We start from the raw sequence: 22,957 nt of genomic DNA on the forward strand, positions 1-22,957 counted from the left end.
ATCCATCCATCCATCCATCCATCCATCCATCCATCCATCCTCCAAGGGACCCGCACACCTGCAGCACGACACCTGCGCTGCCTGGAGAAACCAACCTGGCCTCCTCCACCTCCTTCCCCCCACGCCTCAGACACACTCATCACAAAATTACCCGCTTCTAACTAAGCGGGCTGGCAATTAACGGCTGCCAGCGGAGTGCCCGCATCACCCCGAGCATCCCGTAACAGCACCCATAAGGCAGATTTGGGTGATGGGGTGGTGGTTACTGCGGGGCAGAGGGAGGCACCGACCCCTCACTCCCTGAGTTATCCTCTTGGTTTCCTTTCTTACCTCCAAGAGGAGCTTTACAATATTCCTTCAGATCTTAATAACCCTTAAACTATTTTTAATAAAATGCTTTTCGCAGTGACACCAATACGCACATAGCTTTCAATTACATTTTAGCACTCCCAGTAGGAAGTGGCTCTTTATTGGGAGAAATGACTTATGGTAGTGCAAGATTATGGCTTTGGTCTTTGCATTAAGATATTCAAAGCCTGGTGAAAATAAAAACTGCTCGGCACATATTCTATAGACGAGCTAAGCCTTGTGCACGGGGAAGCGTTTCTGAAGAAGTGAAGTGTTTGAAGTAAAACTGTGTAGTCATCTAGTAGAGCAGAGACACGAAATTGTTATTTATCAAGATGAAACCAGCATTTGGATAAAATTCCCCGGCGCTGTTAATAACTTCTGTTGACGAGGGAGTCACAACAGCAGCAATGAGATAGACGTCCCCCCGAGCTCGGAGGAGCGGGATTTCGCATGGGCTGTGAGCAAGGAGAAGCGTGTGTCTTCGATAATAACTTTCTGAGCGGCTCCATCAGAACGGCCACCAGGAATTTATCATTTTCTGTTCTCTCCAAAAGCTTTGTCAGCTTTGAATAATCTGCTGTGGCTACAGCCTGCCGGAGTGCCACATGGCCACGTGCGTCTCCAACATGAAGTCCGACTCCCCCAGCAGTTTTATCATAATGATTAAGTTTCTTAACTTAAATCAAGAATGTCTCTGGAGTTCCCTACGACAAAGTGCACTTAAGATAAACAATGAATGATGAATAGGCCAATTACCAAAACCTCCCTTCGGCTGAGGCCGTATGTGGCTAGTTGATAAGAGGAGGTATGCGTCCTCCCATCTGGCAAATGTTACAGAAAATGGGACGGTCTGAAGCAGAAATGGTTCTGCATAATCAGCCACTGGCTAATGAGCAATTTCCTTTTATATGATTTTTCCTTTTCTCTGTTTGCTGTCCAGGATGGTGGAACTTGGGCGGGAGCCCGCAGCCCGACAGACATGTGCGTAAGTAAGTGCTTCGCTATGGGATAAACCACTGCCCTCTGCCCCCGCTCCAGGTCCCCGCCTGAGACGCAGAAGCAGCAGGAGATGGCTTAGGGCTGCGTCATGTACTGCACGTGTCTCCCCAAGGCGAGGAAGCATTCCCTGAGAGACCCACCCAAACCAGGGGAAGTAAAAGCTGTAAATCAGCCTGCTCAAAGCTTCGTGTGTGTAGCAGCAAAGGGGACAGACACCCTGGACTGTTGCTGCAGGACCAGGGGACAGACACCTTGGACCACAGCTGAGGACCAAGGGACAGGCATCTGCAGGAGCAAGGGACAGACACCTTGGACCACAGCTGAGGACCAAGGGATGGACACCTTCAGGACCAGGGGACAGACACCTTGGATCTTGGCTGCAGCCCCCCAGGCACGCTGTACGCCAGCACTCTGGATGTATTTTGGGGCTGGAGCACCTAAAAGAGCAAAGCAAGAGGCATTTCCCCTACTGAGAGACACCCCCAAAAAGCACCCAAGGAGAAGGGGCGAAGGCTGGCTGGGGCAGGTCCAGGGCATCCCCTGGGTGCTGCAGGTCCATGTCGCTCCCCCCGGGCTCCGTCCGGGCGCAGGTGCCACTGCTGCCACCACACCACCCTGCCGCGAGAGCCACGAGGCGCCCCGTCCCACGGTAAACGCTATGATTTACTTACTACCTATGGAATTGCCCAATTAATTCACTATCTGCATTAATATTATGGCTCATTTTTAACTTTACTGTCTCCATCGTTCCAATTTAGTGCTGCTCAGAGATGCTGCCGCTGACCTTAATGGGCTTTTCATTATAACAAAGAGCACCATATTAATCACGACGGGTTTTCAGCTGGAGGTTGCTGCCCAAGCCCCATTGCTTTGGGGAGCTGCTTTTTTAGCACTTCGGGGACCTCTTTTACTTCTGCCGGGCTTCTCGTCTCCGCTCACACAGTGTCCGAACCTCCGCGCTTGTCCGGGAGGAATTTCTTGCTATAAACATTTCTAGGCAGAGAGATTTTATGCGGCAGTCAAGCCACGCTGCAGATATGATAGATTTTTCTGGGCAAATTGGAGCAAGAAGTAGAAAACCGAAAGGATGCGCCACTCGTAGCCAATGAGCCTCTTATTGTCCTGTATAAAAATCAAATGCCTTTTAATCATTTCAAATGTTCTTCTGGGTATCAATTAGTCACACATTAATATCAGTATTGCTTCTCTTCCCCAGTTCACATCAGATTAAATTCTCCCCTGCCATATAGACTCGCACTCATTAGCTTCAAGGAAAATTAGTGATTGTTCCCTCTTCATTGGCACTGATGGGAGATTTCCATCGGAACTGCTTTTTATACTGAGAACCTGATTGCCATCTTAAAGAGTTTGAGGTTTTTTTTCCCCCCGTATTGTTGTTTTTTCGTGGAAAATCCATGGTTTTTTCTTTCTCTGAAACCAGAGCTGAGCCTGAGCACTGGGGAATGGGGGGAAAAAACCCAAACATTCCTGACCGGCATCATCCTGCGGTTTCTGTCCCTCTCTGCATCCCAAGTATCCGTCTCCCCATGGGGACCCAGCGGCTGTCGCACAGCCCGCAGTGCCGAGGGGAAGGAGAATTTGGGTTGGACGGGGTTTTGCTGCCGTCAGACCCCCCTCCCAGTTCAATATTGATATTTATGGATATTTATGATGCTCTCTATGGTGAGGAGGGGTCTCATCCTGCTCCCTGCCCTGCAAGAGGACCGGGGAGCACGGAGCTGAGCTGGCTCCGGGGCTGCAGCAAAACGAGGTCTCCAACCCCACGGTGGAACCCCCCCCGTTCCCCCCCGCAATGCTCCATCCCCAGCACTCGCCAAGCACTGGAAGGGACCCATGATATTTATTGAGTTTTATTAACTCCCAGCCCTGGGAGGTTCTCACCTCTCCCAGCTAATGCAGCCGCCCAGGCTCCTGCCGGAGTTACAGTGATTGCCATTAAAAAAAGCTTGACATTTACCTTACAACAGTAATAAAATAATAATGCCTAATTTGGTTTACGAGTGGTATTTGCAGTGTTTCCTGTGCCTGGAGTGGGGGATATTGTGAAGATCGCTGCTTTGCAGATCAATTATGTCTGCTTAGCGGCACCGCTGTAATTCTTTCCTGTAATCACAACCCTCTTTCAGTAGAAGCTGCTCCAAAGTTTTCCTTTGAAACTGTAATTTTGGACAGGAAAAGCAAACGTTTTCAGATACTTCGGTTTCCAGAGAATAACAAAAGCTTTGGAGGTGAAACTTTCTGGGGGAAAGTGGAGAAAGACAAGGCTGGTGTCTGTGCGGATTTGCGGCATTTCGATCTCCAAAACCTTTCAGATGTTTCCAAAGGCCGCCTGTGATTGCTTTCCATTAAAAAAGCGATTTTTCTCCTCCAAAGAACCTGCCGTCTTTCACTCGTCGATATAATTCCCTTCTGTTATCAGCCTCTTAAATATTAAAAAAAACAACCCAGTGTGTTTGACGTCCCCGAGGGATCGCTACAGAGGGAAGGGAAGGGGAACTGCCATGGGGGGACAGAACCAAAGGAGCCCAAACCCCTTTGCAGGGAGCTGGTACACACCAGGACACACACGCGCCACCCTGCACACGCACCTGCACGATGTTTTTCCCCCAATTTCAGCAACTCGTCTTCCATCCCGCTTGGATTTACCCCCAGCTTGCCAAGCCCCAACACCCTCGCAAAGCCAGCGCCGGGCCCCCTCAAAGCCATTTTTATTTCTCCATTTCTCACCCTGAGCAAAACTCGACGTGGATTTTTTTTTTTTCCTGTCTTCTTTTCGGCACAATTTTCATTAGTGCATGATGCTCTCTGGGTTTTTATGAGCTTAAACAGCTTGGAAAAAGAGCGCGTGCCAGCTCCTCTCCACCAGGGAGTCTCATCCTGTTCAGACCGGAGGCTTCACACTGGATTCCTGAAAGGGGTTGGTTTCCACCAAGAAATGGTAGGATTTCAACAAATGGAAATTTTTCAACATCGGGGAAAAAAAAAATAAAATGAAATTAGTCAGGAAATTCCTGGCTAGGCGGACTTTGGGGCAAGGCTGTGCACAACGCGGGTGCGGGATGCCAGAGCCCTCCCCAGGGAGAGCTCGGGCTCGGCGTCGCGTTGCTGAGGGATGTACATGTGTCCTGGTTTGAGCAACACATTCTCTTCTAATGCTTGGGAAAACTGCACTTTTAGAAGACTCTAGCATCTGAAAACATGAAAATATTTACTTTACAGCCAGCTCTGGGGTGTGGGTTTCAAGGTCTCAGTGTCTTCCAGCTCCCCAGGTGCGGGGACCAGGAGGAGGAGTGAGACCCAGGCACTTGACCCAAGCTGCCAACAGGATTATTTCATACCATGAACGTCACATTCTATATAAATTAGAAAGTTTGCTGAGGAGTTCTCTCATTCTCCCTTGATGGCTGGGATCCTGAGAACTCCTTGCCCCAGTGCCAGATCACAGAGCCCTTCCTTTCCTCCCGCAGTGTCCCACATTGGCTGTCCCTGCTGGGAGGGCACAGCTGATGGAATGGGCTGGGTATGACCCTTGCATATTTTGTATTTGTATCGGGAGCAAGATTGGTTCTTTAGTGTTATTAATATTAATTATCTGGTCTTATTCTATTAAATCTGTTTATATTTCAGCCCCTGGGTTTCTTTATTTTTTTTCCCCAATTCCCCTTCCCGGGTGGGGAGGGGACATCAGGTGAGAGAATAATTGTCTAAATGACAATAAATCCTCGTGGGTTCCCAAACCATAACGGCACGCTTGCACGCACACGCACACGTAGGTACCTGCATGCCGGTACCCCTGTGTACGCACACACGCATTCACACACGCGTACGCACACGCACGCCCACGCACACGCCTGCCCCCCATCCCCGCCGTGCCCATGTCCCCCTGCCACGCCATCCCCGCTGCAGAATCCCCCCTGCACGTCTGTGGAGCCCCCCCAGAGCATCAGTGCCTGCAGCCCCGCAGCCCCCGGGAGCGCCTGGGGCACCTCCAGCCACCGGCGCAGGGGCAGGAGCGGAGGCGAAAGGAAAAACTGGATGTGGCCGACGGACACCATGCAGCGGAGCTTCCTGCAGGCGTCTTTCCAGTTTTCACGGGAATTTTTTGCACCCTGCAAACAGCAAGGGCTGCGGGAGCAGCGGGGGCCGGCAGCCGTGGGGGGAAGCTGGCCGCCACCGTCACGGGGGTGGCAGCCACCCAGCCTTCCCCCCGCTGCATGTGCAGCCCAGAGCCTTCCTAACTCCACCTCGGAGCAGGCGCGCGTCCTCGCACACGGCGGAGACCATGGGAGGCACGGCTCGGGAGAGCCCGGAGGACCGCCGCTTTCTGGACGTGAGTTTGTAGCTTGCTTTTGCCACCGTGCAGCTTGACAGCATGATAAATGTCCGATACACGTGTGTACTCATCCCTCCTTGGACCACCAGCCAGCCCCTGCCTATCCCTCTCCTCTCGTTAATTAGGCGGAAGCATCCAAGACGCGAAAGAAGACCTGCACCCGACACCAGATCTGCGGACTTCTCTTCAGCGCGCTGCTCGTTTCTCTCATTCTCATTTTTTTGGGTGTCAAATACCTCTGGAACCCAACACCCAGAAAGGTAAGTAAAACCCCTCTCTGATCCCGCGTTTCGGAGTGCCGCTTCCCCAGACAGAGCTGCGTGTCCCCCCACCCCCCGACTCACTGAAACTTTTAACTACACCCTGAAACCCAGGCAACTTTACAAAGTGCGTTTTCTTAGACCACAAGTATTCCTGGGACTCTTAAAAATCTTTTTATTATTCATAACTAGCTTTTACTTTGTACAGGCTGGATTTTTTCCTCTGTCACCGCATTCTTTCCCTAACTGACAATTACAGGGGATGGGAGCTACGCCACGAAGAGTTAAAGTTACTCTTATTTCACCGGCAGCAAATTTTATGACAAGTAAGAAAATATTTTCCATTTCATTTCGATTATCTTGCCAGAAACTGGTGGAAAAGTCATTATGCCACCGCATAAAGAGGGGAGAAAGCCAGGACGCAGCGGTGATTGATTGTCACGGATTATATTTCTTACTTTAATGTGTCTGCAATGCGAGGGGACAGTGAGATGGATTAGCTTTTGGAGGAGCTCCTGCTAACTGGATTGTGCTCGTTTATTCCCAGCTCCCCAGACGGACGCTGCCGTAAGTGCTGAGCGCGCCAGGGGCGGCATCTCTACCCATTCCGGTCAAGATCTTGGCAATTCTGCCAAAAACCTTTGGGTTTTTTTTTTGTCCCGTACCCCAAGCAAATCGCTTAACCTTGAAGCCAACAGTGCCTGGTGCTCCTCATCCTCCTCTCCGTTGAGTTTCCATGCTCATCCAGGAGGCCCCCGCTTCGCACCCTGGCGCCAGCGGGTTTTGCCGACTCTCAGGAACGTCTCCAAAATTCCCACGTGCAGCCAAGGTGGCCTTTTTCCCACAGTGGCATCCCCTCTCTCCTCCCTGCCCCAGCCCGGCCAGGCTGCCCTCCCGCCGGGCAGAGGAAGCAAGCTGCTCACCAGAAACTTTGTCTTCTTATCAGCAAATCAAAATAAATACCATCCCCCCCCAAAAAAAAGAAAATAAAAGAAAAAGCAATAAAAGCCATATGTGCCTCCAGGCTCCTGCCAAGACGGTTATAAAGTCTCTACTGTTCCTCGAAAAACAGGGTGCGTGCCAGCGGCGGGGGGAAGAGGCAGTTAACCCCCAGAGGGGAGGTTTTCTCCCAGCCATTGCCGCAGCCTCGGAAGGGTTATCCAGGGCGCTCGGCGTCCTCACCGGTGGGCACTCCTGGAGGATGGAGTCCGTTGGTATTTCTGAAAGTCCTTCACAACCCCTGATGGGCGGGCAAGCAAAGTGCGAGGTTGGAAGCAGGAAAGCAAGGATGTTTCTGCTGCACACTGATGCTCCCGGCGTCCGGCATCACCGCATCCTCCATGGCCGCGGGGCAGCGGCTTCTCCAGCTGGACTGGGATTCCTCCAGGAACAGCAGGATGAGGGAGGCTGGAAGTTCCCAATGCTCAAAACATAAACCAAGGGGAATTAAACTCTTGAAAGACTGAAGACCCCTTCAAGCTCCCTTCATGCAACCAGAGAGTAGAAAAAACCTTTAAAGAAGACTTGTTCCTCTGAGGGGTGGCCTTGGACATGGCGCTGCCCTCCGCACGGCAGCATCCATGCCTGCCGGCACCCATGAGTCAGCTAATGAGGGGCTTGTCGCAGCCGTGCGGGGAGGCAGATTTCAACAATTTGCGAGCAAGCGTCATTTTTTCAGCCCTATAAAATATCTTGCAGCTCTCCGAGCAGCACGGAGCCAGCCAAGCCCAAATGGGTTAGCTGGCCACCATGCTGGCTGAAGTAATTCTTCGTAAATGGAGAGGCACTGGAAGGTAAGGTGCCACCCGGGACCCTACCCTCCTACAACTGATTTATGGCACCATGCGCATTTCGTCAGTCAAAACCAGCGGCCTTCCAGCCATTTTAGGCTGCAGACTATTTTTACCATACCATAAAATCCATCGACAGCCGTATATCTTTATAAAAGCCTCCTGCCGACTAACGGGAGATGCTCGTGGCTGCCAAGGCGCACATCGCTCTTCTAAGCAAAGGCGAAGGTACCCGGCAGTTCTGCACCCAGGCTTCCTCCAGGGGCTGCAAAACAGGGGATGCTGATGCTGGAAACATTGCTAAGAGGCTTCGAACCCCCTGATGGGGAGGGATGTGTGAGAACCAGGGGAGCATTTAGGTTAGGGCTGCAGGCAGAGCCCCTGCCCCTCACCTGGGCATTGCTGCAGGGCCAGGGTGCTCCTTCCCCAGCTCCACAGCCATGCTAGGGGACAAACAGAGCTTTCCTGTCCCCGCACCTCCATCATCCCCCCCTTGCCCCGAGGGGTTTTGCACAAGCCCTTTTCTTCCGCACGGCACTGTTTGATTTGGGAAACGAGACTCCCCGAGGCTCGCCAGCCCTTGCCGCGCCAGCGGAATCATTTTTGTGCTTCAAATAGCATCTGCCACTACTCATCCTTGAAGGGTCAGGCATCCGCGGAGGCTGGAGGGCTGCCGGGCTGGCTGAGTGCGGCGAGCACCTGCCAGGAGGAGAGGGATGCTCCCCCCGGCTCCCCGCAGGATTGAGTGCCGCCGGGAAGCCGGCTGCTACGCCCCGAAGCTCTTCAGCAGCCCTCGAGGAGGGCTTTGATCCGCAGACAATCCCTGATCTCCTCCAGGCAGAGACAAGAGGCTTTTACCTCTGCCTTTCCAGGAAAAACAGAAGGCACAGAGACGGGGCAAGCAAGCTGGGGATGACATGATGGAGCAAGAAAGTCAGGGACACAGAGATGGGGCAAGTGAGCCAGGGATGCAGCAATGGAGCAAAAAAGATGGGGACACAGAGATGGGGCAAGTGAGCCAGGGATGCAGCAATGGAGCAAGAGGAGATGGAGCAAGTGAGTCAGGGATGCAGTGATGCAGCAAGAAAGACAGGGAGAGGGGAAATCGAAGTCTCTTGGGCTCAGGACTTCAGTCCGGCCTGGGACATAAGCAGGCTCATGCCACAGAAAGCACCAGCAAAGACTGAGCCGTGGCAAAGCTCCTGGTTCAAATGTGGGATGAGCATCTCCTCCCAGGCTTGACACATATGTCCCCCCACCAGCTTGGCCCCATCCTGCCTTTTTTCCCAGTCCTGGTGCCTGGGAGCTGCCTCTCCTTGCGCTATCCGGATGATTGTCCTGGCCCAGAGCCAGAGTGTGAGGAAGCAGCCGGCCCCGTGTCAGGGTACCCAGCACCAGCCTGCTCGCCCCTGGGCCAGCATGTGAAATCAGGTGGGGGCTGAGGCAACCCCTGTGCGGTTTTGTCCCTCGCAGGTTTATGACATGGAGCACACGTTCTTCAGCCACGGTGAGAAGAAGAAGATTGTGATGGAGATCGACCCGCTGGCCAGGACGGAGACCTTCAGGAGCGGGAACGGCAGCGAGGAAATCCTGGAGATCCATGACTTCAAAAACGTGAGTGTGGCAGGTCTTGCGGCAGGACCGGTGGGATCCCTTAGGACACCACGGGGTCACTGGAGCAAGACCAAGGATGATCAGGGAGAGCAATGCCCAGATGCAGACTCTCTAGGGACGCTCTCAAAGGAAAGGAGATGTGTATCTACAAAAACCTCCACCGGCATTTAATAGTGGCGTGGTTCAGTTCCAACCAAATACATCTTAAAAGCAAGACCTAGTTATCAGATTTACCCTTGCAAAGGAACGCAATCATCATAAATCTATCCGAGCCCAGTGCATTTGTCTGTCTGGAGAGCATTAAAACCTCATGACAATGTTGTAGGCTCTCTCTGAAACCCAATTAAAATTTGTAGGGAAATACCCTGTGCAGTGACATATGGCAAAATTATTAGCTAATAGCCTAGCAGGAACTGGGGGCTGAATGTTCACATAACCATAACGGTCAGATGCTATTCTGCATATTTTTATTTATGATAACTAGAGCTTGTGGTAGTTATAAGGAGAAGGGGAGCAAAGTAAAAATTTTATGACTATCTGCCTTAAAATATTTGTAAAAAGCCCAATTCTCCCGAACCGTAAAATGCAATATCCCTTAGGAGAACCTGTTAGCACATCCGAGCGCTGCTGCTGTTTGCACAAAAACATCACCAGGAAAAAGATGAGTGAACCCTCGCCTAGCTGTACCCTCTGCGTGATGGCGTTATTTATCCTCCTGCTTTGCCCTGACTGCTTTTTGTTTTTTTCCCGGTGCTTGTTTTGATGCTGTAGGGAATAACCGGCATCTTCTTTGTGGGACTTCAAAAATGTTTCATCAAAACTCAGACTAAAGTCCTACCAGAGACCACAGAGGCCAAGATCCCCGAGCTTGAGGTAGGTGAATAAACCAGGAGACCTCCTGTGAATAAAAGAGGTGAACCCCCACCACCACCACCACCGCGGCCGCTGTCCCCACCGCCCTCCCACCTGCTCCAGCCTTCCCAGCGATGCCGCAATGAAGAAATAAGGAGTTGTGATCTCTTCATAAAATGATCTTATTTCAGAGGATTGCTCCTGAAAACAACAAGTGGGAAGAGAGGGGATTAGGCAGCCGACAGATGAAAACCTCTCGGCACAACACCGGAGATCAAGAACAATAATCCTGTTGTAGTCAAAAGGTCACAAGGCAGCTCAGGATTAGCAGGCACCAAAAAGTCAACCCAATTGTTTTCTCCAAGAACTGCGCCTCACGTTCTCGAGCAGCACGAGGCAGAAGTCATGAATGTAAAAGAGGAGCCGCGTTTAAGAAACACGATTTGAGAAAGGGCTTGGGAGGTGGGGAGCGCCGGGCTGGGGCCACCTCCCTGTCCTGCACGGACCTCCCTCCCACCCATGTCCCGGGTCGCTCCTCACACCCCTTTCACTGCTCCCCTCCGCATCCCGCTGCCTGGAAAAAGCATTTGACTCCATATTTTCACCCCTCTCTGACAGCGCAACCCTGGGGCAATGGTTCTGTCCCTTGAAAGCAGTTGTCCCCCATCCCCGTCCCCATCCCTGAGCCCCCGACGGTGGCACAGCCCTCCCACCTCCCCATTTTTAGCAGATTGAATCTGCCCCCCCCCCAAGGAAGCTGTTGCAGATAAAATGCCGGCAGGACGCACGTTTGAAACGAAGCGTGGGCAGAAACATTTCCCTGAATCATGACCCAAATTCCCAGACACGGATTCTTTGATTACGCCCTGAGAAGCTAATAGATCTTTTCGGCTACCGTCGTAAAAGGGATACGACTTCCCAGGCTTTAGCAGAACATAGCCCCAGGTAGAGAGCTGTAACGTAAAACCCAGTGAGGTAAATGTAGATTTAAGATCTAGCCATCTCCTGCCAGCATCCCTTCAGGCAGCACCTCCCCAGCCCCGCAGCTTTCAGCTGGGACGCCGAAAACTACTCAGACTGGGGCAGGTTGTGTTGGCGCTTTCCTAAGGCTTCCCAAAGCCATAAGGAAAAAAACTCTCTAAAAGAGAAATACAGCTCCCGACGCCTTCTGGAGAGAAAAACGCCATTTGCCAGCTTGCTCTATGGGCTACCACCGCCGCCATAGACAACGTTGCCTTGGCAGATCGCTCAGCGCAGACCCATCCAATGATCTTTATATATCTCCCTCCCTAAGCGCCTGCCAAAACACACCATGGGCTAGTGCAACGGCAGAGACATGTGGTATAAATTACAGGAATAGGGCTGTGCAAAGAATTTCTGTGAGGAATAAATTAAAGCGGTCGATCACAAAATCAGTAGCAGAAGGAGAGAGGGATTAAGTAGTAAGAGCAAAGCAGAGAGGAGATGTTTTAATCTGGGGTTTGAAATGAGCTGAGGCGCTCCAGAAGGCTCTTGCAGATGGTGGGGACTGCACCAAGGAGAAGGCTCTTGAAGCATGATGAATGGAGAGGGTAGAGAATGGGGTGGTTTTGGCTGAGAGAGGGCAGGAAAGAGAAGGCTCGTGACGGGTCTCCCTACGTGAGGGCCAATGGGGCATTGCCTGTGCACCCAGTGAGGACCACAAGCCAAGGTAGGTGAAGTCCAGCTGCTCTCTGGGAGGGGAGAGGTGCCTCTGGGTAAGCCAAGGGGAGGAGAAGCAGCCAGCGGTGGGGAGAGGGCGACTCACAGCAGCGGGGTGAAATCTTGCCCTTCTTCCAGGGAGAAGAAATCACCACCACCTACTTTGAGCAGTCTGTGGTCTGGGTGCCTGGGGAAAAGCCCATTCAGAACAAGGAGTTCCTGAAGAGCTCCAAAATTTTTGACATCTGCAGGAATGTGACCATCTACTGGATCCACCCCACGCCGATAGCAGGTACAAGGAGCCATCTCCTCCACAAAGTGCTCATGATCCCCCTTGCCAGGAGCAGCCCTGCCACCCACCCGTGTCCCCTCTGCCATTTGCCCTGGTGCAATGTGGTGGGAACCCATTTCCACAGCCCCGTTGTACATCAGCACAATGTTGGCCATGACCGCAAGAGAACATGACCAATGTAATAGCAGGGGCTGAAGTTTCTCTCTGCAAAGCGCTCGTCTCTGCCGGCTCCCCACCGCCCCACGCTTTGCAGAGTGGCCACCCTCCTCGTAACAAGGCAAAAAAAACCAAAACCCCTTTGTACCTGCAAAGAAGACAGCGCTGCTGGAAACTGGGACGCCTAAATTTTCATCGCCGCATGAACATCAGAGCATGAGCAGACACCTGCATCTAAATCACACAACGGGGTTGCCACCTCCAGCTGCTCGCTACGCAGCCCTCGCAGAGGTTGTGGCCTCTGAGATCTGTCGGTGTAATTACCTGCTCTCTCTAACCCACTTCTGTCCAAACGAGCTAGTTTAAAAACTCCTACCAAGAAAACTCCCTCTGCTCTGTAGCCGCAGAGCTGCAGAGGCACCTCTTTGTCCCCCAAGGGTCCATCAGCTCACAGCCACCGATAGTCCCAGGAGCAAGTGGGCATCAGAGATGCCAGATGCAAAGGGAGGCTCCTGTCCTTGGCTGCTGTCCCCTTTCTGCTTCCTCAGTCCCTGCTGTTAAACCCTGCTGCGAAGAAAATTAATGTTACTGTGGGTCTCACCTAAGCCAATAACAGGTGCTCTAGCTGAGTGTAACCTGCCCCAAATCATGTTGCTTCGCTGGGGATCTACAAACTCCCCTGCACAGCAGCAGAGCCCACCATGAGGATGTGCTTCCCCGCACCTGCAGCACCCACCCACAGGCACCCACCACCCACAAGCACGTGGAGGGGATGGGCCATGTCTCCTCCACCCCCTCCTCCTGCCATATTGTCTCCTACAGCTCTTCACCCAGGCTGGGTAAGAGCAGGAAGCAACGGAGTAGAGATGGTTTGCTGGTGGGGCTGTAGGTCACAGCATTTCCCTCCTGGCTGCTCCCTGGTTGGTGACAGCAATGTTTGGGCTCTTCCCATAGCTCCTGAGCTGGCTGACCTTGAAGGGGCAGAAGAAGAAGATCCTGAGCTGCTCGTGGACAACCAGAGCTGGTTGGATGGAGGAAGCGAACACGAGGTGGAGAAGGATGCGCAGCTGGGGCCCAAACGCCGGGCACGGCAGCTCACTGAGGAGGACCTGCCTGTCAACGACTATGTGAGTGCGGGGAATCACACCCTGGGGTGCCCTGGCCATGGTCCCAGGGTGTCCTGGCCATGCTCCTTGGGATGTCCTGGCCATGCTCCTGGAGTGTCCTGGTGATGTTCCCAGGGGGACCTGTCCATGCTCCTGAGGTGCCCTGGCTGCCCTTCCAAGGTGCCTGTGCTCCTGGAGTGTCCTGGGCACACTCCTGGGATGTCCTGGTGGTGTTCCTAAGGTGACCTGTCCATGCTCTGGGGGTGCCCTGGCTGTGCTCCTGGAGTGTCATGGTCATACTCCTGGGGGTGCCCTGTCCGTGCTTCTGGGGTGACCTGTCCATGCTCCCGGGGTGCCCTGACTACCCTCCCAAGGTGTCCTGTCCATGTTCCCGGGGTGTCCCAGCCACACGCCCCCCTGGCCATGCTGACGCTGCCTCTTCCCGACAGTCGGAGAATGGGCTGGAGTTCCACCCCTTGTGGGATGAGCGAGGCTACTGCTGTGCCCAGTGCCGCCGCGCCAACCGCTACTGCCGGCGGGTCTGCGAGCCCCTCCTGGGCTACTACCCCTACCCCTACTGCTACCAGGGCGGGAGGGTCATCTGCCGCATCATCATGCCCTGCAACTGGTGGATCGCACGGATGCTGGGCAGGGTGTAGCCCCCAGCGCTGGGCTGCTGTCCTGCGTCCCACCTGCATCCCATCCTGCACCCACCTGCCGTGTCACCACCCATCCGGATGCATCCTGATGCAGCTGATGGGCAGGTCGTTACCTGCTTAATTGCCGATGAACGTGTGATCCCACCGGCCGCGGAATCCTCACCGCGCCAGTCCCCTCGGCATCCTGCGCTGCTCCCGCGGGGCTGGAGGAGGCCGTGCTCGAGTGCCTCGTCGCCACGCTGAGCGGCAAGAGGCAAACAATAAACGTCTTGTATGAGCGATTGCAAAGAAAATGGAAAGTCGTTTAGTCTCAGTCTGTGATGCTTAATGGGTCTGAGAAGTGATCTAATTGCTCGGCTGCCTTGTCACAAGCATCCATAACTCAGGTACGGGCACTGCCGGCGCTCGCCTCGCTGGGAACGTGCGGAGGTCCCTAATTTGCTCCCTGATGGCGCTGGTGATTGTTCAGCACATCCCGACCCTCTGTTCCAGCGTGCTCGGATGCTCTCGGGAGTCGCTGGTGACAGCTCAGGGGTGGCAGCAGTCCCCTGGCAGCACGGCAGCCTGCGGACAAGGTGGAGGCAGGCGCAGGCACAAGGAGCCCCAGGGAATTGGGTGGCCAAAGCTGGAGGGAGCAGCAGCATGGAGGAGCCCAAGTGCCATCTGCTGTCCCTGGCCTCCGGACCGACAAACGGGCAAAACTCGAGCTGTAGGAGGAAAAAAAAAAGTCCTTGACACTGCGGTTGCCCTGAGCAGGACAGCGCTGAGGGCTAACGGCCAAAACCCCCGTGCAGCCTTCCCCTGCTCATGGCCTTGGGGCTCATGCCCGACCTCAGGTCCCAGCCCTCATCCCAGGGAGCTGGCTGCTGCCGAGCAGCCTTGGCATCCCATGGGTGTCACCAGGTGAAACCCCTTTGGTGTCACCCGGGGTGACTCACTGCCGCAGCTGGGGCTTTCCAGGGGACACCTGGACGGACAAGCCTGCCCAGCTGGGCATACAAAGGAGGGAGCAGGGGGTCGGGCTCTGCTCACCACACTGTGCCTGGCGCCAGCCGTGGTGTCCCCAGGGCTGCCAGGCCCTCCCCAGATCCCTGCAGCTCCCATGGGGACATAAGCATGTTTTAATGGCAGTTCCATCCATCCCTATTCCACGTGGTTAAAACAACAGGAGCTGCCAGGAGCATGGTGCAGCAGAGCTCCCTGCATGGCATCCCAAGAGACACCAACCACCCTTGGGGACACCAGGCGTTTCTTACAGGTCCCCCGAGACATTTATTCCCTTGAGAGGGGACGTGTGAAGCCCATCGGCCACAGCTGCCGCGGGGAACTGGAGCCCTGGGGCTAGCCAGGGTGCTCGTGTCCCAGCTCGGCTGGTCTGGATGGGTCACCAAGACGCGTCCAATGCCTTTGCCAGGCCAGCAGTGTCCCAAATCCACATGGCAGCCCACGCCCCTAGCTGTGGGACATCACTGATGTCTCCCCATGTTAAAGAGAGGTGTCTACACAAGCACTATTTAATTAGATAAAATCTACACTCTCTGATGGCCGCAGCGCCTGTCGCTGGCCGTGGGGACAAACAGGCTGCCCAAGCCTCCACGCTCCCCGCATCAGCACAGACAGTCAGTGCCGCTTTTCCTGCAGCAGCTCGGAAACGTCCAGGGTCTCTGTGCCACCCTCTGCTGGTGCCATCCCTACTCGCCCGGCATCGCCTCCGCCATCCCTGTCCCCTGCAGAGGCAGAGGTCCAGACTGGCGCAGGGACACACACGGGCACAGGGACACAGACCGGTGCAGGGAGACAGATGGGTGCAGGGACATGGACCGGTGCAGGGGTGCTCCCCTCTCCGCAGCCTTTCTGATGGGGATGGGTTTATCCAAACCTGGCCCTGCTTCTCCCGTGCTCCTGCCCAATCTCCACCCCACCATTAACAGCCGTTGGCTGATCTCTGCACCCCACCTTCCGCACTCTGCCTCGCTGTACCGGCTCGGGATGCTTTTGGCCAGCCAGGCGCTGACAACAGTCCCATTTACTCACCCGCAACAAAAGGATTTCAGGTGCTCCCCGTCGGGCTCCTCCATCAGCAGTGAGGTTGCCCCGTACCTGCTCATTTGACACACCACAGGACGGTGTGGCTGCTCCAAATTCGGTGCTTGGGACTCAAAAATCCCCCAAGCCGGGTGGTGGAAGAGTTTTTCCACACTACTGCGGCATCACGCCCAGCAAGACAAAGGCTTGCTGACAACACAGCCCAAAGATGAGCAGTACCAAACAAACATAAAAGCTTACATCCATGTTTCTCGCCCCGGGGAGACGCTGGGGATGCAGGCGGCTCCAGCAGCGCTGCCCTGCCCTTGGCTCCGAGCGAGCGGCCGACGGAGGATGCACGGGTCTGAGCTCATCTGCCTAGCTCCTGGGCTGGGATGCTCCAGGCTTTCTGCTTCAGCGCTGTTACACAACCGCTGTTATGAAGAAAAATTCCATTACAGAAGTTATTTGTAAGTACAAGTGCACCAGGGAGCATTGGGAAAGCGCGAGCTGCAATGATCTAGAGGTTATCGTCTGGCCTGGGGTGAGCAGATTACCTCTGGGGGGGGTTGCTGCTCTTTGCAGCGACTCGAGCAGAGGAATTTCCAGCAAATGAAAAGAAAAGCCAAGGAGGTTTCATAGAGTAAAATATCTTAATATTTATTGTGTCTCAGGACAAAAGAATTCTACTTAATACACAAAATGAGATAAGCAGCATATAATACTGACGATCAAGTCACAGCTGACTCGGTGCAAGGACACCTACCAAGGTAAAGGCACCAGGAGCTACATCACCAAACCTCGCTACAGCTTACAAAGAATCACTACAGCCTGTACTTTAAAAAAGTACAACTATAAAAAAGTATATAAAACCCAGGTCAGGGATGAAAGAGAGCTTGGCAACAAACCGAGACCTTGCTGAGCCAAGGGCTTTCAGGCAGGCAGGGTCCCATTTTACCAGGGCAACGGCCCCATTTCAAGAGCAACCGCATCCGGGGAGGGAGGGGACATCAGGGGGCTGCCAGAGGTAAGGGGAAGCATCGCTTTCCCGAGGGAGGCACCGAAGATGAGCACTGGGAGCCCCGCGAGGCCGGTTGGCACTCAAGCGCACCGCCGGCCGAATAAAGAGCCGGGGGCTGTGTCGCCCACAGAAGCGCGTGTGCTGTAACCACCGCAGCTACACTAATCATCCCAGGCGGTGGCACAGCAGAGTAGTGTTAGGACAAGTCCCTGAGCGCACCAGGACAGCTGCTGCACTCCTTTCTATGAGCTAGTTGAGAAGAAGATCAGTCAGTTCAAAGCAAGATTTCACGAAACGGTGTCCAGAGGAAAATGGGAGGTGGTGGCATCCTCCCCAGCCACGGAGAGCATAACCTGCAGGGCACAAGACAAAGCGTTAACAGACAAGGCTGGATTTATACGCAGATTAAAATGATGCAGCAGACACGGTCCTGCAGTTGCCCTCTGTCATCACATGCCCCCAAAAGTGGTACCTGCCACCCTGCTGAAGGTCCCCAAAGGGGACCAGACAGCAGCTGGGGATGCCGAGGTGGCCCACCGAGCTTACAGGGCTGGAGAGACCTACCTGGCCACAGCCACAGCATGCTAGGGGCCAGCTACACCATCTCGTACTGATTGTTCGTGATGTACTGGGACAGGCAGCAGGCGAGAATGATGCCAATCAACTGAAAAAGTGAAGAAAAAAAAAAAAAAAAACAACCCACACATCAGAGGTAGCCAAAACCAGGATGCGATGTTTTAGGGGAAAAGCCTGACAAATCGCTCCAGCACATCAGTTTTATAAATTACAAAGAAGAACAGTGGGATTTATAAGTCACAACACGGGCTGCCATGCCCTGCTTCGGAGTAACTGAGAGAGGCTGAAGCGGAGGATCCCAGCAGGCATCAGCCAAACAAGCTCCTCGCAAGAGATGCTCCACATCCCGCCCCGTTACATTTTTGCTTCACGAAGCATCTACTGTTTTACGGTAATTTTGGAGATTACACAGATATCAGGAGCGTCACAGCCCATTACACGGACACTAGAGAATAGCAGCCACCTCTCCCCGTTGAAAGGACAGCAGGGAAGCAAGGTTGCCGTTTTCACATCAACATCTGAAGGACACGCTACTGTTATCACAACGTGGCCTCCCAGCCCCTGCGCAGACATTTAGGGCCAGATCCTGCTGGACTCCGACCTACACAAGCAAAGCTAGAGGCACATTAGGATGATGGGTCCCTGCCGGCCGCACGACACAGCACGGCTTACTGAAAGAGCAATAAAGGCCAAATAAAACTCCCAAGCCTGGCATAAGCCAAGATAATTTTGCGGCTGGGAGCCCTGCAGCTCACCGTTTGCACGCGGGTCACGTCTCAGCGACCCCACGGCGAGGACAGCCCAGCTAAAGGAGGAGAGCGGGGTGAGCGGCTGGGCACAGCAGAGCAGCTCACGGCTCTCCCAGCCGCAACCGAAAGGAAGCATTCAGAAGCACCGAGTGCAGCCGGGGGCTGTTGGCTCCCGCCTCTCCCCCAGCGCGGTCCATCCGTTACGGGAAACGTGCAGTGACACGCTCATTACAGGAGAAATATCTTGGCAGGGTTCCTTCTCCCCACGCTGGGGCCGTCAGACGGTGGTCCCAGGCTAATGCCATGGCCTCTGCATGCCGGATCAAGGGGAGGGTGAATTCAAGCCCCTCCAAAGCCAGCCTCCCTCGGTGGGATGCGGAAGGGGCCTCTCGTTTCCTGCCGGGATAAAGCCTGCCAGAGCAGGATAAAATAAAGGAGAGGGTGGGGAACAGGAGGGAGATGGAGCAGTGGCAGGGTCGGGGAGCCTGCGGGGCGTGAGCTGCTCGTAGGGACCCAGCCCCGCAGAAGGGACGCCAAAACGCCTCCCTGATGAAACGGAAGGTCAGTGGGTAGGAAAAGGAAAGGCGCAGATTTGATCCCTGCCAACAGCGAGCGCAGGGAGTTCACTCAGCACGGCACAGGCTCCGTTTGGGTTTTCTTGAAGTCAGTTGTTTCAGACAGGAGCTATTCTCAAATAACCCAGACCCATAGAAACAGAGCTGGTGCTTCAGCCTGGGCTTTAAGAGACTGGAAGCTGCTCAGTGGCGAGATTAAACCCAAGGGGGATCTGCAGAATAGCTGCTCCTCCCTGGCTGAGACAGGCCGTGCCTTTTGTACACACACCAGAAATGAAATACCTCCAGAGACAGGCTAGCTTCACTCTGCACTCCTCCTGTGCCAGCCAGCAATGGAGAGTTACCTGGAAGCACGCAATGCCAAAGGAGATTCCAGCCACAACACTCATTTTTGACTCCATCGTTGACGTTACCAGGAAAAAACAACCCTGCAGAGGAGGCAAAGCGAATATGTGGGTCCAGTGCTTTTCACCCCGCCCCAGAGCACAAACCGGCACCTCCCCAGAGCTCCAGGGAAAGATGCTCCCGGACGGGCAGCTGAGGGCTTCTGGCTGCCACCCTCCTGCCTGACCTCAGCAAAGTCATCTCCCTATCAGCGCCGCGCCAAGCAGCCTCCCAGCCGCCTTATCACGGGGAGCGCTGCCCTTGGGCTGCTCCCAACGGGGAGCTGTTGGGTTGAGCAAGGTGACTCATCAGAGGAACGTCCCTTGCGTCACCTGGCCGTCCCTGCTGGATGAGGTCACCCACGCTCACCAATGGGTCAGGACTTTGCACGGCTGTCGAGAGACGTCAGCGCTGCCGAAACTAACTTTAACTGGGAAATTACCTCCTTATTCAACTGTCTTCCCAAACACTTGGGTCCGGCTGGTCCCTGGCCTCCGAGGAAGGAGTGGGGGGGACCTCAGGCACGAGGGGGAGCTCGTTCCTCCATACCCTTTGCCTATCAGGGGAGTCCCGGGGCCACATGGATTGCACTGAGAGTGCAGTTCTCCTTTCCAGCCTCCCAGAGAAGCCCTTCTCCACCCACCCAGCTCTGCCCTCCCCACCTCCAGGACTGGCAGGGGGATTTTTCTGAGCTTAACTTACATCCACAAACACTTTCAGCTTGGCTTTGCTCAGGTCTTTCAGATCCTCCTCCGAGCAGTCGTCCTGGCTCTTGCAGCAGCTGCGGGGGATGCCCCTCTGGCTGAAGTACTCGGTCCTCTCCCAGTCCGAGTAGTTCTGCACCCCGCAGCAGTGCAGCTGGAGGGGAAAGCATATTTGGGGTGCATGGTCGCACCAGAGTACTGACCCCCCAGTCCTACCACCATTCCCGCAGCTCTCCTGCCCTCACCTCTCTAGGAACTGCCCCCACCGCACCTAGCATCTTCTCCCAAACTCAAAATCCCACAGGGCAAAAGGACCCCAACCACTGCGATGGGCATGAAGATACCATAGGGGGTCCCAGGGGACACCCCAGGGCAAGGTGAGTGCCTCCCCGAGACCAGACAGACACCAGCCGGCGGCACTCACGGTTCTCTGGATGGTGTCAACTGCCTCGCTGTGCCGATCCGCGGTCACGTTGTAGTCCCTCAAGGCCAGGTTGAGGTTACTCTCAAAGTTTGTCTTAATCTGCAAGAGAGAGGTCTCTGCGGTGCTGCCATCCCCTCCCCTGCTTCGGGACCCGCGGTCCCGCATTAGTCACCTCTTGGCGATGGCAGGAATGAATCCGGCCACGGCCAGCAGACATTCCCCCGGCCACCCAGGCAATTAAACGCTGTATTACAGGGCAGGCTGGGATGCGCTGTGGCAGCAGGGATGCCGCATGTAATAACAAGGACCTACACGGTGCCAACCGCCCCCCGAGCAGGCTGCTCCGCAGCGCGGGAACCCTCAGAGGAGCTTTAATTACAGAAATTATTGCAGAAGATAGACAAAAGCCAGAAACTAACGTCCAGGGCTACTTTGCATGTTCTGGCGGAGGGGCAGCATGCCATGCTAGGCGGACCCAGCACCCATCCTCGTCCTTATGGGGACATTATGGGTTCTTACGGGGACCAAGCTGCTCTTTGGGCTTTTTTAACCCCATTTTAGTCACACAAAGCACCACTGCCAACATCATCACTGCCCTCCAGCAACATCTGCAACTGCGCTTGGGTTAAAACCAGCACCAAACTCGCTCTGCAGCATCGGGAGACAGCAGTGGCCACCCAGACTCACCTCATGCCTGAAGACGAACCCCACAACGGCGGCCACCAGGACGATGAGGAAGATGAGGGACAGGAGCATGGCGTACTGCGGGCAGAAAGGGCGGGATGGGACGAGGTGGGTGGGATGGGTGGGATGGGACAGGGTAGGATGGGACGGGGTGGGCTCGCATGGATGGGATGGGGTGGGATGAGATGGGGTGGATGGGACTGGACAGGGTAGGATGGGATAGGGTAGGATGAGGTAGGGTGGGACAGGGTGGGATAGGATTGGGATGGGGAAGGATGTGTTGGGATGAGATGAGGTAGGATGGGATGGGGTTGGGATGGGATGAGGTTGGGATGGGATGAGGAAGGAAGTGTTGGGATGTATTGGGATGGGATGGGATGGGACGAGTCAGGACGGGTCAGGACGGGTTGTGATGGGTCAGGAGGGGATGGGACCCCGTCCCACCCATTCCAGGACCACCCACCAGCTTGAGCATCCAGGTGCTGCCGCGGCAGGTGGCAAAGCAGCCGAAGGTGCCCAGGAGGACGACGACGGTGCCGGCGCCCACCAGGACGAAGGGGACGTTGGTGGCCTTCTCGTCCAGCAGGGAGAAGTAGACGGCCAGGCTCACCCTGCCCCACACGCCCACGGCCAGCAGCACGATACCCGACACCTGGGGAGAGGGGAAAAGCCGCCGTGGCTCGCGCCTGTCGCGACAGGGAGGCGCGGCCGCGACATGTCGCGGGGGTCGGAGCTCACCCAGAAGACGAAGGTGTAGGTGAGCAGGACGCTCTTGAGGCAGGTGATCACCGGCTTCGTCTGCAGCCGCCGCGACGGGGACGCCATGGCCGACACGGGCCCTCTGCCGGGACGGGCCGCGCCGCGCGCCGCGCTCCGCCCCGCGCCGGGCAGGCCCCGCCCCGCCCCGCCGGAGCCTCCCGAGCGGCGGCGGAAGTTGCCGAGCGCTCACGGAAACGGCCGAGCGCGCCCGAAGGCGGGACGAGCCTCCGCGACGGGGCGGAGCCTGCCTGTCCCATGTCCCCTCCTGCCTGCTCCGGGCCACTCCTGAATGTCCCATGTCCCTTCCTGCCTGCTCCAGGCCATTCCTGACTGTGCTGTGTCCCCTCCTGACTGTCCCATGTCCCCTCCTGCCTGCTCCGGCCCACTCCTGGCTGTGCTATGTCCCCTCCTGCCTGCTCCAGGCCATTCCTGACTGTCCCGTGCCACTCCTGGCTGTGCTATGTCCCCTCCTGCCTGCTCTGTGTCACCTCCTCCCTGCTCTGGGCTGCTCCTGCCTGTCCCATGCCACCTCCGCCTGTCCCATGCCCCCTCCTGCCTGCACCATGCCACCTCCTGCCTACTCTGGGCTACCTCCTGCCTGTTCTGGGCCACTCCTGTCTGTCCCATGCCCCCTCCTGCCTGCACCGTGCCACCTCTGCCTGTCCTGTGCCACCTCCTGCCTGCACTGTGCCACCCAGTCCCTGCCCTCCTGCCCCAGTGGTGGGCGATGCAGCCCCAGCCGCAGCATGGCCCCCCTTTCCCTGCCCAGGTGTCCCCCAGCAGAGCAAGGACCAGCTGGGGCAGCCACCTCGCACAGCCGCACGTGGCATGGCCACCATGCCAGCAGGCAATGAGCATCCTGCCCGCCATGGCGGGAGCACCCCGTCCCCTCCTGGAGGATGTACCTGGTCTGTGGGGGGCTGCGGGCTCCCCACACCCTGTA

General features: G+C 55.5%; 2 protein-coding genes across 4 annotated transcripts; one reads left to right on the plus strand and one right to left on the minus strand.

The window, feature by feature from the left end:
- Positions 1–1,538: 1,538 nt before the first annotated feature.
- TNMD (tenomodulin) lies at positions 1,539–14,398 on the plus strand. 2 transcript variants are annotated; one of them, XM_074600322.1, is made up of 7 exons: positions 1,539–1,999; positions 5,830–5,964; positions 9,228–9,368; positions 10,140–10,241; positions 12,039–12,192; positions 13,303–13,475; positions 13,904–14,398. In XM_074600322.1, the coding sequence occupies exons 1-7, from the start codon at positions 1,685–1,687 to the stop codon at positions 14,111–14,113; spliced, it is 1,230 nt and encodes a 409-aa protein (XP_074456423.1). In that variant the 5' UTR covers positions 1,539–1,684; the 3' UTR covers positions 14,114–14,398. The 2 variants fall into 2 exon arrangements, with proteins under 2 accessions (XP_074456423.1, XP_074456424.1); XM_074600323.1 differs by lacking the exon at positions 1,539–1,999 and adding an exon at positions 5,639–5,701.
- Positions 14,399–16,772: 2,374 nt separating this feature from the next.
- Positions 16,773–22,183, minus strand: TSPAN6 (tetraspanin 6). 2 transcript variants are annotated; one of them, XM_074601776.1, is made up of 8 exons: positions 21,994–22,180; positions 21,719–21,907; positions 21,259–21,333; positions 20,572–20,670; positions 20,146–20,301; positions 19,404–19,487; positions 17,724–17,823; positions 16,773–17,512 (listed from the first exon to the last, which is right to left on the minus strand). In XM_074601776.1, the coding sequence occupies exons 1-7, from the start codon at positions 22,078–22,080 to the stop codon at positions 17,755–17,757; spliced, it is 759 nt and encodes a 252-aa protein (XP_074457877.1). In that variant the 5' UTR covers positions 22,081–22,180; the 3' UTR covers positions 16,773–17,512; positions 17,724–17,754. The 2 variants fall into 2 exon arrangements, with proteins under 2 accessions (XP_074457877.1, XP_074457878.1); XM_074601777.1 differs by lacking the exon at positions 21,259–21,333 and having other exon boundaries at positions 21,994–22,183.
- Between the last annotated feature and the right edge of the window lie 774 nt (positions 22,184–22,957).

This window comes from Larus michahellis, chromosome 9, assembly GCF_964199755.1.
Source record: "Larus michahellis chromosome 9, bLarMic1.1, whole genome shotgun sequence".
In the NCBI taxonomy this organism is placed as follows: domain Eukaryota; kingdom Metazoa; phylum Chordata; class Aves; order Charadriiformes; family Laridae; genus Larus; species Larus michahellis.

Excerpts from the sequence above, each read along its gene's own strand:
- TSPAN6 (XM_074601776.1), bottom strand. The coding sequence starts at position 22,080 with ATGGCGTCCCCGTCGCGGCGGCTGCAGACGAAGCCGGTGATCACCTGC. Across the intron at positions 20,302-20,571 it reads TTGACACCATCCAGAGAACC|CTGCACTGCTGCGGGGTGCA; the intron begins GTGAGTGCCGCC and ends TTTCCCCTCCAG. Across the intron at positions 19,488-20,145 it reads AGCTGAAAGTGTTTGTGGAT|GGTTGTTTTTTCCTGGTAAC; the intron begins GTAAGTTAAGCT and ends CCTCCTCTGCAG.
- TNMD (XM_074600322.1), top strand. The coding sequence starts at position 1,685 with ATGGACACCTTCAGGACCAGGGGACAGACACCTTGGATCTTGGCTGCA. Across the intron at positions 2,000-5,829 it reads ACGAGGCGCCCCGTCCCACG|GCGGAAGCATCCAAGACGCG; the intron begins GTAAACGCTATG and ends CTCGTTAATTAG. Across the intron at positions 5,965-9,227 it reads GGAACCCAACACCCAGAAAG|GTTTATGACATGGAGCACAC; the intron begins GTAAGTAAAACC and ends TGTCCCTCGCAG.